Raw genomic sequence first — 17,916 nt, 5'->3', positions numbered from 1 at the left:
GTGGGGACGGATGATGCTGTGGGGATTTGGAGTGGAAATCTTTGCAAGGTGGCGCTGTCCCTGGCAAGCAGGATGCCACCAGGCTAGGCAGGAAACTGGCTGGTCAAGGTGACATTACCTCTCAGCTGAGAACCACCATAGGTGTCCTCAAATTCTACATGCTCAGCTTTAAAGAAAGGGAAAATGTGATGTATTCAGTCATCTGGCTGACAATGTTACCACAACCTAGAGTTCTAATTTTCGTTCTGAACCTTTACAATTCTCAGGATTTCTTTAACTTCTGAATTGTGCTCCTTTGTAAGGTCACTGGAATAAAATCTAACACTGTCAGCTTGTCATTTCAAAAACTGATCTAAAAAGTGAGTTAGAGCTATATTAGCATCATTAGAAATTCTGCATGTGACCAATAGACATTTCTTTATAAAATTAATTGAATCTAAAGCTTTCTAGTAATTTTTATAGATGGTATAAGAACTCTATAGGGAGGGTTAGGGATTTAGCTCAGTGGTAGAGCGCTTGCCTAGCAAGCACAAGGCCCTGGGTTCGGTCCTCAGCTCTGGAAAAAAAAAAGAACTCTATAGGATCCTGTTTATATGAATCAGATTTCAGGCATGTTTGAGTGCCCCCCACCCCATCCCCACCCCGACAGTTTCTCTGTGTAACAGCCCTGGCTGTCCTTGAACTCACTCTGTAGATCAGGCTGGCCTTGAACTCCCAGGGAAAAGACAGCAGTTAAGAGCTGGAAGAAATATGCCTGGTCATGGTAAACCTAGATCTGATACAGAATCCAGTAACTTTTCCCTAGTATCACCATCAGGCCGATTTTTAATGCACTAAAACTTTTATACAGAATATGGATTAGGTATTGATTTAGGAAAAAACATTATTTCCATGTCATTCCTATGTTCTAAACCAACTCCTGATTGTGGGTGGTGAGGTGAGTGTTCTTCCATCTAAGGCAGAACTCGCTACTCACGGAGATCCCTTCACCTGCCTTGGCTTTGTGCAAATGGTACCCATCACCAGGCCTTTTCTGATCGCACTTTGAAGACCTCTCCCGCCAGCCTCCCCTTCCTTCCTTGTGTCAATCTCCAGCCTGCACGTAAAATCATAACATTCTGTGATGTACGCTTTACTAACTGCTTGTTCTTGCTCACTAGCATGCACGCTCCACAAATACAAATGCTATTTTCTAGAACTTGGTAGACACCAGGGTCCCAGTGAATACTTGTTGAACAAAAGACTTTATTTTTTTTTTTTCCTGAGCAGATGAGCAAGAGGCTTCAAGACCCTGTACCGGCCACTGTCTCCTTCAGGTACTCATGGCATGCTGGGAAATCCCGAGTTGCTGGGCATCCTTTCTGCTCCCCTCCAAGATGTCCTGTTTGAGTGGCCTGGCTACAGATCTAGAATACATATGTGCAGAGGATTACAGCAGCACAGGTATGAGGGAACCCATTTTCTCAGGCACACTGTACCTGTCTGTAAACACCCAGCACAGGTGGACCCAGCACATAGGTTCCAAGAGCAATGGAATTAAATCTGTTTGCATGTTTTACATCCTAAGAATTGCTCTCTTTACTTTTCCTGAAAGCTATCCACTTTTAACTTCATACTTCTGAGCAAGTATCACTTGCAATAGATAACTTTAGTGTCCCAGAAGGCTACTGAACCCACCTATTTCTCAGTGTCTCTTTTACCTGGCAACTAACTGTAGTTGGTATTAAGCGGCAGCTGCCATGGCCTGGTGCTATGTTACATGGTTACACACTTTCTTCTGATCCTTTTTCTTTGAAGTAGGTTAGCATTCCTGTCATGATAATGGAGGGCAAATAGGCTCAGAGATTAGTCCCCAAGACTGCACAGCAGACAGACACCCAGAACACTGCACTAGCTATTTTTCTCCAAAGGAAGTTGCAGTGTCTGCTTTTCATTTTTTGGTGGTACTTTCAGTTCTCACTGAGGATTAGAAGCACATTGCATCTCAGATTCCCAAGGACTTCATAACCAAACATACTTAGTAGATGATTTCTAATCCTTAGAAATACATAGAGTACTTAGATACATAGAGTCCTGCTATGTAGCTCAAGCAGGCTGCTACTAAAAGCACTGCCCCTCTGCCTCAGCCTGTAAGTGTTACAATTATGACATGAGCCACCACACCCACCTGATGCTAGAGCCTCTGAACAAAAAGGCCTGCCAAAACTACTTCATTTTCATTGTCAAATGAGTGATGCTATTTTTGAGTTAGATTGATAAAGAGCTTTGTTTTGTTTTGCCTTTATCTAATTGTAATTTTTATAGGAGTTTACAGGTTAAATAGGTTTTGATAGATAAGCCAGTCTTCTGAGAGTGTCTCTGGGTAGTCTGGCCCTCATAGTAAGTAGCACCTGAATCTAATTCTCAAACCAGCATCACAGAGCAGTGAAAAGGAAGGGGGGGGGCAACGCTGTACAGCTACATTTAACAGAAAGAACCCTTTAGAATGCACTTGTGTCTATGAAGGATAATCTGTCTTTCCTATTTATAGTGTTTATTTTTCCTAAATGTAGATTAAAATCTATTATTATTATTATTATTATTATTCACCTCTGGAAAAACAAAGAAACAGAGTGCCTTTGTTGGATGTTCAGAGCAGGTGTGTGCTTAGCCTGCTCATGCCTAGACACATCCCTTTGGGACCATGTGTTTCTGTGTGAAGGACAAGCTAAGCCTAGGGTGACTGTGTGTTCATGTTAGCATGCTTCCAGCCAGCACGGGGGTATGCAAGCTTGCTACGCCTGCTGCTCGCTTCAAACCAGGGTATTTTTCCTTCAAATGTCACTAGAGAACACCAGCCAGGTTTTACTTTGAGGAGCTGTGAGCTATTTGGTTTGAAAATTCTTGGTGTTTAGGTATGTCTGAGGAAGCACTTTTTTTTTTTAAATAATAATCTTTCATCTCAGCCTTTTTTTTAATTATTTTTTTAATGTGGCTGGATTTTATAGTCACCAGTCACCTCCCCCATTACAATGTATTGTACAGGAAGAAATCTGGGTGTGCTGTGGAAGAATCGACGTCAGAGTAGAGCCAGGGGTGGAGCCAGGGGTGGAGCCAGGGGTGGAGTCAGGGGTGGAGTCAGGGGTGGAGCGCTTGCTCAGAATGGACGGACATTTCCCAACCAACTAATGAAGGGGATAGAATACAGTCCAATACAAACTACAGACTATGCACGTGTTTCTATAATCAGGCACCGCACTCACTGATAAATATGCCTTTAGCTTAATCCCCCTGCCTCGCTTTTCTGAATGCAAAAGTAAAGTCACGCTGATGAGGGGACTGCCCCGGGAGCCTGGCCTCCGGTGCAGCGCTCGGGGCTCGTCTACTACGCTGCTTTTGCACAGACTGAGATAATACATTTCTTCTGTTTTTCTTTAAAAAAAAAATTCAATTTTATTGCTTTCTGCCATCATTCACTGTTATTCTCCACGTCATTCTCTTCCTCCTCACCATCATCATCATCATCATCATCACCTTCTGACAAGTCAAACTCACTGAACCCCAGGGCCATGTTGACTTTCTTGCCCCTCCTCTTAGATGTGGTTTTGGAGGAATTCTGCTTGGCTTGCATGTTTATCTGCATCCCAGAATGCAGCACAGCTCCTGCTTTGTTCATTGAGAAGACATCCCCAAAGCCCATGAGCATCATGGCCTGCAGACTTGGGTTCATGCCATGGCCCTCCCCGTTACTTGTTGCTGTGATCTGACATGACATCTCTGCACTGTTTGACTCCTCTGTTTTAGATTCAAAGTAAGACTCCTCAGACATTCTTGCAGCAAGAGGCAAGAGAAGCTATCGAAGGGAAAGAAAGGACAGAAGTGAAAAGAGAAATTAGTGCCAATTTAAATCAGGGGGCAGATACCACAACATTAGTTGGTACTACACAGGAGGTGAATGATGAGAACTTACTTAATGGCAGATTTGGTGCTGGTGTATGGCCAAAATTTATAAATAACAGGGTGAATCGTAACTGAAAGCCTGCAAATCACCACAGTGAGCCAAATTTCAAATGGACAGGTAGGGACCAGTTTTAAGTCCTCGCTTTGCTTAAAACAAAGTAGTTTTTAGCATGTCTCTTAATTTTTTCCCCAATTTCACTTCCATACAGAAACATTTGATTAACCACTATATTAATTAAAAAAAGAAGAGATGAAGCAGAGATTAAATCTCAAGTCAAAACAATTCAGAAACCCCAGCCCAAGGAAGAGCTCAGAGGAAGGGCAGAAGTTAGGCTGCATGTCCGGCTGGGGCCGGGGACTCCACCTCTCTTTACTAGTCCATCGATTCCTTGACTCCAGCTAGATCTGGCACTGTTTAATTTATTCAAGTTATTTATTTATTTATTATTATTATTATTATTTTTTTTGGTTTTTTGAGACGGTTTCTCTGCGTAGCTTTGCGCCTTTCCTGGAGCTCACTTGGTAGCCCAGGCTGGCCTCGAACTCACAGAGATCCGCCTGCCTCTGCCTCCCGAGTGCTGGAATTAAAGGCGTGCGCCACCACCACCCGGCATTATTCAAGTTCTTATACAACTCACCCGGGAATAAACTCCAGGTCCTGTCTCTAACCTTCAAGTCAATTAGAGTGAACACGGGGACCTGGGGAATGCTGCTGAGGACTCACTTAGATTGTCTCCCTGGGGAGCTGCTAATCCCCGAGTCTCCTTCAGTGGGCCATGTGTCCATGAGTTCTTTCTCACACGGTCACAGTGGTGACAAATGTTTTTTTTTCTGCCTTACGTAATTACCTTTAACAGCCAACCTAATCCATAATGTCTGCTTCTATTTCTTTTATGGTAAAACTGTCAGGATATAAAAACGATGTTTTTTATATCTTTAGAGAACTAAGCAAATAAAGGTTCATAGTTTGCACATGGCTTGAGAGGTGTGAACTTAAGATAATGTACAAATAATGAAACTCTTAGACGAACTTTACATTCTTAGGGTGAAGGTACCAAGTACTTAGTACCTTTGTTTTTTTAATTTTAAGAACTTAAAAAACTTATCTACAACTGTTGCAGGTACAGGAAGGCCACAGGTGGATGGGGTCAGAGGACAACTTTTGGGAGTCAGTTCTCTCCTACCCTGTGGGTTCCAGAGACTCAACTCGGGTTATCGGGCTTGCAAGTACATTTAGCCACAGAACCATCTCGACGGTCCAGTTTCCTAATTTCAGTTACTGTTGGAACTCACTTTTCAAAACCCAGCTTGTTCTACTAGGAGAGAATTTTGGTGCTGTGGGCTCTGGATCAAGGTCATGAGGTCCAGGCAGCCTTGGGTCCTTACTCATGGGCAGGGCCTCACTCCCTATGGCCGCCCTTCTCGAATTCTCAAATTGGTTGCCAATTGATAGCAACTCTAAGGAACACTTTGCTGCTCACTGATTCGATGATTGCTGAGGTCTCTTCTCACACTATGCTAGCCCCTAAGGAGCTCCACAAATATTTCTCAAAAAAGACTTGATCTCTAAAATTTTTACAGCAAGCTGCAACAATAATTACAAATAAGCACCATCCCTATTTATACATGGAGAACTCATCTTTCCAAGCATCTGTAATGTTTCTGTTCTAGGAAGGGAAATAGTATCCCTGAAGTCAATTTGATGGTGTTTTTATGCAGGTGTGCAAATGTGAGACTGTTATATTTAAGATGAAGCTACCTATTAAAAAAAAAGGCCCAGTTTTGCCACTTTTAAAAAGCTCCCTCTTGTTCTCAGCAGTCAAGTTTAAAGCCAACTAGAAACTGAAGCGAGGATAAAAGAAAACAGCTGCTCATCAAACACCTGAGCATAAACTCCTTTCCCTTAGAAATGCCAGCTCTAGGCAGAGGAGATGTTGAAAGCAAGTATTATAAACAAAGAAAACTTGGGCCTCATAAGTAAAAAGGGAGGGAGCCGTGCGGAGAGCGTGCGCCATGCTGTCCATTGTTAGCCGGTGGCCTGCAAAGCACTGTCTTTAAACTAAGTTTTCTGGAGTTAAAACGCAAGATACAACCTACTAAGCACCTGGCGCGTTTTATTCTTTAATCCACAACTGTGTTACCAGCAGCAATAAGACGTGCAAGGCAGCCCATAATTTCTTAGCAAAACTCATGCCAATGAGCCAAGGCAAGGTTCTAAAGCACGCTCTAATAGGCGGTTGAAAGTTTTCCTGACAATACTGCATTTAGAGGGAGTCAAGCCATGCAGCGCTTTACAGCTAAGGTTTCAAGGCACTGAAAAAGCAAAACAAAACAGCCCGCAGCCTTCCGCGGATGGGCTGGAGAGACAAGGATGCATTCCGGCTCCTGCTCCCACCTGCTTGCAAGAAGCCGGGCTCTTTCCCGAGCCCGGGGTGCTGCATCCCACTGGTACCAACTCCGTCTGGACAGGAAACTCACCCCTTTCCCCCTTCTTGAGAGTCTGGTTAAACTCACAGGATTCACTAACAAAAGTGAGGGGCCCTTTTAATAGCTCCTGGCAGTCTCATGTACAGCAATTCAGCTCTTACCTTGGCATTCCTGGGATTACCAAAGGCATTTTTGAAAAGGGTAAATCTGTAACATTTAGATGCATTCTCCTTTTTGGGGGTGAGGGGGTATCAGATGGCTTCTCCATAGGGATTGGAAATAGAGACAGAGTCTCTCATTCTTTAGACACAGGGAAACATTTTGCAAGCTGTCACAGGCTACTCAATGGAGGTTGCTCAATGGAGCTCAAGACTTGCCTAGATAGGAAAGGTCTTTGAGGAACACAAAGTGAAGGGCATTTAACTTTATTCTTGTTATCTTTGTCAGTAACTTTATTTTTAATCTCTCATTGCTTGTGATTTTAAGTGGATAAATATTGCCCACTGAAAAATCCTAGAAAAACCAACCCTAAGATTTTCTTGCTTCCTGAAAGTGACTGCTATTTAAAATCTAGAAGAATGCTGAAACACGACCTAAAATTTAACATACAGCTTAAGCTCAAGGTGAGAAGATAAAGAGCCAGGGCTCCTCTGGACTCGGAAAAGAGCAAGGGTCTTCCTAGAGGTACAGCAAGCCGGCTTCCTGTCCCAGGAGAAGCCTTTCCCCCATTTTATGCTGCTCGTAATCATTGCACTAAATTAATAAGGAATATTAATGCTCGTCATCACTGTCAGCAGCCCAGCTCAATCTCAGAAAGAAAATGTGGTTAAGTTCTGACACACCCAAGACATTCCTGGCGGCCTGGCAATTACAGTTATTAATTACTGATGGCCTCTAAGTGCAGTGCTGAACAGCAGCATTCCAACAGTGTTCTGAGGCCCTAACAGACGGTCCAAAAATACATTAGAGTTTACTCTAGTAACTTGAACATACAGATGCGCCGAGAGAATAGCAGTTCTTAAGGAAAGATCCAGAAGGAGGGATTTTTCTTTTAAATAGTTTTTTTTTTTTTTTTTTCCTTTAAACGTGTGGCATTTTGGTGTTTTATACTCCTTACTACCAGCGCAGGCCTTTAATTCTCAGGAGCAGAGCAGGGGAAAGCTGGAGGGTGGGGAGGAGATTAGCCATGCTGCCATGCTCAGCCAGGCTTCTGAGTGCTGCAGGGAGCCACTAGGTGGCGTACTCACCGGGGTGTTGGACTGCTCGGTCAGCTTCTGCTCCCACATCTTCAAGCGTCTCTCTCGTTCTTTGAGCTCCTGCTCTTTAAAGCTGAGATCTCGCTCTAGTTTCTTCAGCCTCTCAAGGGTGGCCTCAATTTCGCACCTGCAGAGAGATAACTCAGTGGTGAGTCTCCACTACCGGCACTACCGGTGGCCCTGTGGACACTCACTCGGTGGGTCCATTGGAGCGCTAACCAGATGAAACGCTAAGGCATGGGCTTTGAGATTGGCCCGGAACCAACCAAAGAAGCGGGACTCTTTATCCTTTGAAATCAATGGGCGGTTTCTAGTTAGTGAAAACAAACTCTGAACATTTCAACAAAGCATTGAAGAGTGACAAGCAACTACGTAGCACAAGTTGGGAGCTGGCATTGTGGGCTAGCCATTTAGTACCTGCTTGCAGGTTTCTTATCCTCCTTCCACAACAGCGCCCCGAAATGGGTACCGATCTGTCGATCGGATGGGTGGATGGAAAATGGCACACACGTTGTGTAATACACAGGGCGAGCTACCTGGCTGGCATTCTTGCCCATGGAGTGGTTCAGCGAGGCTGATTAACCTGGCAATTTGTTTGGCTGTAGGAGCAGTGGTTCTAAGACACTGGGGTTCTACAATGCGCTTCACACTGAGACTCCCTGGGCCTGCTTGTGCCTACGCCTCCACTTAGAGCAAACACATGAATTGCTGCTGGGCAACGCTGGCTGTTTCCTCTATTTAACAAGCACAGGTAATTTTTTCCCTCTATTTTTCTTTTATTGAAAATAGACATTTCTCAAGCTGGGCAGTGGTGGTACACACCTTTAATCCCAGCACTCGGGAGGCAGAGCCAGGCCGATCTCTATGAGTTCAAGGTCAGCCTGGTCTACAGAGTGAGTTCCACGACAGTCTCCAAAGCTACACAGAGAAAACCTGGTCTACAGAGTGAGTTCCAGGACAGCCAGGGCAACACAGAGAAACCCTGTCTCACAAAACAAAACAAAAAGACATTTTCTTCATACAATATTCTCTGATTATGGTTTCCCTTCCCCTAACCACTCTGAGATTCCTCCTACCCATCCAAATTCAAACCCCATCTCTCCTTAGAAAAAAAAAGAGGCATCTAAAGAATAACTATAAAATAAAATAAGATAAAACAAAACCAAACTAGAACAGTACAAACGGAAGAGAAAAAGCCAAAGAAAACGCACAAGGAACACATACAGACACAGAGACATACACCGTTGTACACACAGGAATCCCATACGAATAAGCTTTATAATCTAGCAAGCACGCGATACTTCAGTCCAGAAAATTCCGAGTTTCTTTTAGACTTTATAATTTTACGGGAAGTTCTTTCCCTCATGTCTAGGCCACTCAGGACACTGCGCCCAGTGAGAGAAACTGTTCTTTACATGAACTGAAACCGGCAGAATGGCTGGGCCCGGACATTTCCTCCTTCAGGGCTGTCACAGTGTTAACGTCTAAATTTATGCTCTGAGAACTGGAAGTTCTCTTCCTTGGGTTTCTGAAGCGCTTGCACACAAGCCATGAGCCACGTAATGAGAGATGAAAGGACCTGGGGGGGTTGGGGGGGTAAAGAAGGCCGGAGGGCTAAAGAGAACACGTCTGTGTCCCGAGAGGACTTCCTGGTCAGCTGCTGAGACAAGCCTGCACCGCAGAGTGCATGGCGGCAGTGAGACCTTGAGTGTGGCCCCCAGAGCTCAGTTCATGAAGAGACCTAAGCAAAACGTGCCCTGGGCTTCCAGGGAAAGTCAGAGGAAGTGGACATCTTATCCCACTCCTTAGGGAGGACAACTGAGTTGCCCAGCTCAAGGGGAGGCCTGGAGGTGGGTCTGCATTTGAACCACGCTTCCCTTCCCTGCCTGTATGAACAGTCCCCCAGCACGTAAAAACTACAGTGCAGCGTCTCTCTTTCCCTGGGGCCGTGGGACAAAGCATGAAGGTCCGGCAAAGTCACGGAGCAGTTCCGAGAAAAGGCACAAAAGCAGAATCTTCGAGAATTATGACTTCATCATAAAATCCAAGTTTACTCCTTACTATTTCTGACAAAAGTATTATGCCAATTCACAAACAAGTTTGTTTTAACTTTTCAAGTGGAAGACTGAAGGGAAAAAAGTCATGGTGGAAAACCTTATAGTAAACTTCCATGACAAAAAAGAATGAGCCACTTGGAGTCATCCTGAGGGTCATAGGGTGGCAAGGAGGTGGCAGCGCTCGGCATACTTCGTGGTGGGATGACCTGGGCTGTTTGTGTGTGTGACACTTGGTAAGCCTGTCCTAACTCTCCCGCCAGTGAGACTGATCCCACTGAAGCTCGGTCCTTTCAGTCAGGGTAACACAGTCTGTGTCACTTGTAATTAAATCCAAGGCCTCATCTCAAATTCCAGCCACTGTGATTTTGAGCCCTTGTAGAAAACAGATTAACTGTTAAGTAAGCCTAAAGCTGTGAAAGAAACACATACCAGCTGGGAAGAGAACCTTCCTGAATCCGTCCTTCAGGCCCAGCTTCCCGGCACGGCTCCCTCTCAAATACCATGAGAGAGTGACCCAAACCCACAGACGTGAAAAGACAGCACCCCCTTGTTGTTGGTTTTGAATGGAGGGGGGGGGGGCGTTACTTCCTGTCACATGTGTTTGTTGATGCGTTTATATATATAACCTTCCATCTCTAAAACTCCAGTCGGTGAAAACACAAACCAAATCCAACCAAGGTTGATTTTAACTAGTATCCATTTTCCTCTCCAGGCAATGAACTGCAACCATTCTTCTGTCATTAGACAGATTCACTGAGAAATCACAGGTCAATCTGAAAAAATATCCATATGGCTCATACATTACATGGGAAGAAGTGTATTAAAGCTGTGGTGTGAACACGTGATGGGTCCTAATACTCAAATTGCAGACATTACATTTTTGATCTCTGTTTTTGGTTCTTAAAAGGCATGCCATAGCGACAGTTCTTTGGCCACCGTGGGAAAACAACCAACAAAGCGTTTGCCTACAGGCAACACCTGGACGCTCCATTTCAACCCTTAGCTCATTCACTATTCCGCCACAGGTTTGTAGAGAGTCACGTGAGGTCACAATTGAAAGCTGGAGCCTCGGGACACAGGTCCCGCTCCGATCGCTCCTGTGTCAAGGGAGGGGCAGCCAAGGTTTTCATGAATTGAACCTGATGCTCACTCTCTTTCCTTACCTGGTTTAAGTGGCTTTTAGTAAGCTAGTTTTACAGAGGATTTTCAGAATCTTTAATTTTCTAAATTAGGTGTTTTGTCCGCCCGCGTGGAGAGAAAGATGGAGCAGGAGGCCACCACTGGCAAGCATCCCCGCACGCCGGGACTCACACTGCACTGGGATTCCTATTTGCTGACAGTCTTTGGACCCTGACAAAAGTTGGGGCACAAATGCCCCGTCCCGTGACTACCAGGTGATCTGAAAACCCACAGCATTCTTTTTGGCACGTGGCACGCTGAATGACAGCTTTTTGACTTGATTGATAACCTAAGATGGCCACCCCCTGCAACTGCTTCTGAGCTAAAAAGAAACCGGGTACAAAGAATGTTGGTGGGCAGCCGCCGTCACTGACGGCTGCAGTCCGATGCCACGGCACCCGGGCCTCATTCCGGCTCCACCGCCGTACAGGATAAGCTCAGGCAAGTTACCCCAGCTGGCGAGGCCTCGGGGGATATGTTAGCTCCTGGGATCTGACTGGGGCTGCCGTGGAGATTAAGAAAGAGAATCCAAAGGAAGCATGGGCATCTGGAGGGACCTAACAAACAATAACTGCTCGTTAGTACCATAAACCATCATCCCCCGGGGCTTCAACCAACCGTCAAGTTCAGTCACCACAGCTCTGTTGTCCCCAGCTAGTTTTGATGGCTCAGGTGAGGCCCACGCAGCCCTTCAGTTCCCAAGAGGCCCGAGGAAGGCCCTGAGAAATGGCGCCCTGCTCCTGAGCAGGGTGCCCTCCCTCCTCCTCCTCTACCATCTGTTCCCTTAACCTCCCACCCTGAAGGTGTGGGATTTGTTTGTCCATGCCTGTTGCTGAGATGGAGTTCTGCTACGCTGCCCAGGCTGGGCTGGAACCTGTGACCCTTCTGCCTCAGCCTCTTGAGCAGCAAGGTCTCCAGGCATGCACTGCTCTATCCAGTTTTCACCTTGATCATTCAGTTAATCCAGATTTAATGTAGAAGTTTAAAGAAAAAAAAAAAAAAAGACAAATGGAAAAACGCCATTGCCCAGTGACCCAGTGACGCTCCGATGCATTTCTTATGTGCATGTACATACAGGTTAATATGCACTGGTTTTATTTTTAAAAGTCTGTCATTTTGAATAAACGAGACTGTAGCCACCATTTTAAACCCATTCCTCAGGTCCACAGATCAGAACTCCTGGGTGGGGCTGCATCATTCTGGGTGTGGAGGCACCGCTTTTGGAAGCCATTCTTCTTCATTACATGAGTGCTGTCTCTAGCTTTGGCACTCTAAACGGGGCTGTCTGAACAAGCACCCGTGCATTCTGTCAGAGCTGTCCCATTGGTTTGCTCTGCAATAAATGCATAGTGGTAGGACTTCCTGGGCAAAAGCATTTGTACATTTTGAGGGCATCTAACTATACTGAAAAAAAAAAAAAAAAAAAAAAAAAAAAAAAAAAGAATGTATTAGCCACTTGACTTCTTTTTAAGTTAGTCTGTTAAGTGAGCATGTAAAAGAATGAGTTTTATCATGGTATTTTCCTATATGAATCACTGTACTTGGTTCTTACCTGTCCACACTGCCCTCCTCCATGCTCTAGACTCCCAGCCAATCACTGCTCTGTTCTCATCACACGGATTCTTTGGCCTTTTCTATTTCCCACCTCACTCAAAATCTTTCCTCCCTGCCATGAATCTTTTTCAGTTCTGCAACCCACACACCTACATGTATAAAAAATACACATATAATTTTACTTTGTGTATATATGTGTGTGTGTGGTATTGTGGTTTACCACCTGTTTTTGTGAGAATAAATGCACAGGTGTGTGTATGTGTGTGCACACGTGTGTAAGCAGGAGGTTGATTTTAGGTATTTTCCTCAATCTCTCTCCACTTTATTGTTTTGAGTTCTCCTTGAACTTGAAATTTGCCGACGCTGGCTGGCCAGTGTGCACCAAGGATCTTCCTGTCTCTGGCTCCACAGAAGGGGGATTATAGACACATCCTACTGAGCCAACTTACACACACACACCAATACCTGAATGCGCGCGCACACGCGCGTGCGTGCGTGCGTGTGTGTGTGTGTGTGTGTGTGTGTGTGTGTGTGTGTGTGTGTTTTAAACTCAGGTTCTGCATATAAGAGAAAACATGTGGTGTCTGTCATATTTCACTTAACACAGTGATGTCCAGTTCTATTCATTTTCCTGAAAATGCCACGACTTCATTTTTCTACTTGACTGCATGCAGTTCCACGGTACCACATTGCCTTTATCCGTCCACTGGTGGACACCAGGCAGGGAATACTTCCTGGCTAGTGTGTACAGTGCAGGATGTGCAGGTGTCTTAGGGGGATGTGTTGCTCTGTCCTTTGGGGGTTGTGGTTTGAGTAAGAACAGTGTCCATAGCCAGGCGGTGGTGGCACACGCCTTTAATCCCAGCACTCAGGAGGCAGGGGCAGGCGGATCTCTGTGAGTTCGAGGTCAGCCTGGTCTACAGAGTGAGTTTTCAAAGACAGCCAGGGCTACACGGAGAAACCCTGTCTCAAAAAAACAAAACAAAACAACAAAAGGCAGCCACTGTACCATGTTTGGGGGTTCAGGGGAGCACTTCAGAGGGTTCTTAAAGCCTAACTGGTTTTCAAGATGGCACCGTGACAGAATTGGCCATTTCTACTCTCATAAGAACATGGACTTTTCTAGATGTTTTATGGCATGTGGGCCATGGGCTGAAGGCAGAACAGAATTTATTACTGCTTTAAAAAGATTTTTGTTTGTATGTATGTGTGTATCTGTCTGCACATGTATGTATATATGCAAGTGTGTGGATGCCCGAAGAGGGTATCGGGTCACCTGGAGCTGGAGTTACAGTCTGACTTGAGTCTCTTGATGTGGGTGCTGGGAACTAAGTACAGTCATCTGAAAGAGCATCAGATGTTCTTAGCCACTGAGCCATCTTTCCAGCAGCACAAATTTACTATTTTTTTTAAAAATGAACTGATAATATATTATGATTTTTCAGTTCTATTTTTAATGTAATAAATATTAACTCATTTATTTACTCAAAAGGTTTTGGAGTCCCCAGTAATTTTTAAGAGTGAACCAGAGCTGCTGGAAGATGGCTCTTTGGGTGGGGGCATTAGCTGTATAAGCATGAGGGCCTGGGTTGGGGTCCTGCACACATACGGAACCAGACGAGGTAGTGTCTACAGCCCCAGTGCCAACTGTACCGGGCAGACATGGGATTGTCGCTGGGGCTTGCTGCCCACAGCCTGGCTCCTGGTTCAAGGAACAGGGAAAGAGTGTGATAGAGAAGGTCACTCAACATCCTCCTTCTGTTCCTGTACATGTGTGTGCGCCTGTACTTACACATGCACACACACACTCACATACACACACACACACACACACACACACACACACACACACACACACACTGAACTGGCGTCCTAGGTACCAAATAGCTGAGAAGCTCTGTCTACCACATGAGGGAAGAAAGTTATCACTGTATGCCATCTCTCTTGTAAACTTATTTAGGATGGTTATTGTTTTTGGATATAGAAAATTCCAATTTTTTAAAAAAATTTACTAACTTTGCTTTGTTTTCTTTGTTGGCACTCTTAAAGAACCCTATCTCAAACACACCAACACTCCCAGTTTAAAAATCCCTCTAATCCTCTGGCTCACAGATCAGATAGCATTTCCTCAGGGAGCCCCTGCGTTACACACTCAGATCGGAGGACCGGACTTCATTGTTTATGCTCTATTAGCCATTGCCTCTCCGTCTTTCCGCCATGCGGCTCGCCAGCACAGAACACGAAGGTTACCTGTGTTATCACGTGTAGCGTTTTAACATGGGCGTTTCTGAGGCTGCTGCTGGAGAGAGTGCCACACGTCCGGGGACATTGTACTCACCATGGCAGCCCTGCGCTAGAGACCATCAATCAGCCTCTCCAGAACCAGGAAAGGTTTAAAGGCTCTGCCTAAGCAAATGCACTGGGTACAAGAGCAGCGTTGTTTACATCATCACTACCATCATGCTCCCTGCCTGCCCTCCCTGCCTTCTTTCCTTGCTTCCTTCCTTCCCGGCATGTTTATCGAGCAACTGCTGTTGGACGAGATGGAGACAGAGATACATAAAACAGTTTGCTTTTCCAACACTCTGGCGCTGAGACACGTCAACACGGCGATCTCAGAGCTCGGTGGCACTGATCTGGCCAGGGAGTGGGGGTTGCTCCCTTGCAGATGAGCTAGGTCAACAGTCACTGAGACGGCTAATGGGAGCTGGGGGAGCTGGGGGGGCAGGAGGAGTGTGCAGCTGGAGAGGCTGCACTACAGAGGTTCTGGTGAGAGAGAGAGACGTGCCTCTGTGGAGCCTGGAGCTCCGGGCAGGCTCAAGATAGTTGGTCTTCTGAATGGCAAGCGTTTCCGTCTTTGTCTGAAAAGCAGTGGAACCCACACGGGGAGTTCGAGGGGGAGTGATATGATGACTGACCTGTGACTACAGGAAACAATGTCACACCAGGGTTTTGTTATTTTAGACCAGAAAGAAAAAAGCCCTCAGCTCTAGACTGAAGCTCACTGCATTAATTTTGTATTGCCAAGAAAAATTCACAAAAGTGACTGGTGTTAGGTAGTTATTTCAAAGGAATGGAAATAAGCAAGGCCATTGTAAGGTGTCAATCAAACGGAAAGCCCATGGTAAAGTGTACTGACAGACGGCAGTCAAGACCCCGTGGCGCTCAAGTGCACGCAGTACTGACTTAGCACCAGCAGATGGCGTAGGTAGGGCATTGCGTGACAGCCAGGGACATCAGGAGCAGGGATGAGGTTACTTCCATCTCTGCTGAGTCAGGGGAGGAACAGCGTCCAGCTCCCAAACAGGCTATTTATACTCCCTGCGTCATTCGACCTGGTCCAACTGTTTCATCTTGGATTTACTTTTTCCACTTACACAATACAGTTCTCTCTTTACTGATTTGTTTTGCCAGGATTTATAACATCTAACCTGTTTTCATAGGTTCCCCGCTCCCGGGGACAGCACTTTGCACTCGGCAAGGCTAACAGGATACATAGCTATTTTTGTCTTAAAGATTCTTTTTTTTTTTTTTCTGGACAGAGGCTAACGCTTCCTCACACAGAATGTGTACAGAGAAGCTTCAGAATACATGATTCAATACTCTTCCCAAATACTTAGATGCATGCTAAGACAACCAATACGGAGAAACTCTCGCTTCCATATGAATGCAAGGATATAAATCTTAGCCTCCACCCAGCCCCAGGTTGTGCTGGGAAACCAGGACTGTCCGTCAGGCATCTGGCTCACATCACTGGAGCTGTGGGCTGGGACTCCGGCCGGCGCTACCCACCTCCATTCTGCCTTGTTGTGCAAAAATGAGTTACACTGGTCAGGAAGGTTCGTGTCCTTGGACATGGACTCCAGGATCGCAATGATCTGCTTGAACGATGGCCGCTTCTGAAGAAGAGAAAAAGGAACACCATGAGACTTCAGAAGAAATGACAGAAGGAAGTGTAGCCACATCGGACAGAAGGTGACAGAGTTCTGACTGAGTGTTTGCAGTCATCAGATCATACGGGTGGAGGGAGCCGAATTCTTCATCTGCAAATAGTTATCCGTAAGGATAGCTAGGGTGATTGTTTTTCAATCACAGAGAGTCAGGTTAGGATAATGAGTAGTCTTCTGTTGGTAAGGAGAGAGGTACCAAGTCTGACTTTGAGATATGACCAAGAATGCCTTAAGAAAATCTTAAGTCATTAAAGACCTACCCATGTGGTAGAGATACTAAAAACTTACTAGATTATGCACTTTGAACATTCTGCTATCTACTACACAAATGTTTCCATTTCCCCCCATTTTTTTTTTTTTTTTATAAAATGTGTGTGGGTGGGCAATATCTGCTTAACAACCTATTGGACTAATCAAACTTCCCAAATCAATTGGTGTGGAAAAAAAAAAAACAATGAAAGCCACGGTAACATCGCTGTTCTCAAGGTTTATCCCAGATTGAAGGCAGCTTTGGCCCAGGACACCGTACCATGGTAGGCAGCAACTGAAAACGAGTGCTCAGTCTGTCTCTAACAGGCACTGTCTGTGCTCACCTCTTTCCACTTCAGCCAAGGCTGAGACAAAAGGTTAAAACAAAAATGGAGAAAGATAATAAAAGGATGATGCACATTCTCTCCTCATCATGCCTCATAATTACACCATTTCAGAACTAATTACAGCTACAGCAATTAAAACACGCATTTGAATTTAGGAGCACAAAAACAGGAAGGAAGTGTTGAGGGGGCTTGCTCTCAGGACCCGGGTGCTTCTGACATTCTTAAGAAAAGCTCTTTCCCATAGCTCAGAAATACAAAATGAGGATGTTTATTGACTTCGGTCTTCATTTGTTTAAGGGCACACGCACATGTGTGTGCATACACAAATGGTGTGTGTGTGTGTGTGTGTGTGTGTGTGTGTGTGTGTGTGAAGAAAGCATGCATGGCGAAATATTACTGACAAACATAGGAAAAGGCTTTAACTAGGACACATGAAAACGAGCCTGTGTTTTTTAAACTTCCTTCCTATCTTCATGCCTTCCACCGTGTGTCAGGTTTTAAATGAAAAAAAAAAAAGAGAGAGAGAGAGAGAGAGAAGTATGACTTTGCACTAGAACTGATTACAACATAAACACAGGAAATATAGGATTTTTGTTTTGCAAGGAAAAGTAGCAACAGGAGCTAATGATTCCTTTTTTAAACAAACAAAGAAAACAACAAAACAACAACAACAAAAAAATCCTAGTCTCACAGACCCTGGGCTAGCCTCAACTCTGTGTAGCTGAGGATGATTCCCAACTCCTGATCTTCCTTCTACTTCCCACATACTGGGCTGTATAACACACCTAGTTTATACATCGCAGGGGACTGAACCCAGGGCCTTGTGCATACTAGGCAAGCATTCCACCAAACTGCTACATTTCCAGCCACCTAATCAACTCTCAAAAACTTCTTTCCCCTTACATTTAACTGTTCTTGAAACAAAATTATATTCCTTTATATTCAGATGACAAGCATC

At 45.0% G+C, this 17,916-nt stretch overlaps 1 protein-coding gene across 1 annotated transcript in view; it reads right to left on the bottom strand.

Annotated features, from left to right (window-relative positions):
- Window positions 1-17,916, bottom strand: part of Map3k20 (mitogen-activated protein kinase kinase kinase 20) — a 161,473-nt gene that overhangs the window by 41,157 nt on the left and 102,400 nt on the right. The window contains 2 exon segments of the mRNA XM_028885720.2: window positions 7,614-7,749; window positions 16,205-16,311. Of these exon segments, the coding sequence (XP_028741553.2) occupies window positions 7,614-7,749; window positions 16,205-16,311 (243 nt within the window).

The sequence above is a fragment of the Peromyscus leucopus genome, chromosome 4 (genome assembly GCF_004664715.2).
Source record: "Peromyscus leucopus breed LL Stock chromosome 4, UCI_PerLeu_2.1, whole genome shotgun sequence".
Lineage (NCBI taxonomy): Eukaryota > Metazoa > Chordata > Mammalia > Rodentia > Cricetidae > Peromyscus > Peromyscus leucopus.
The sequence above is the reverse complement of the archived record's forward strand: the minus strand, read 5'-3'. Positions and strand labels throughout refer to the sequence as shown.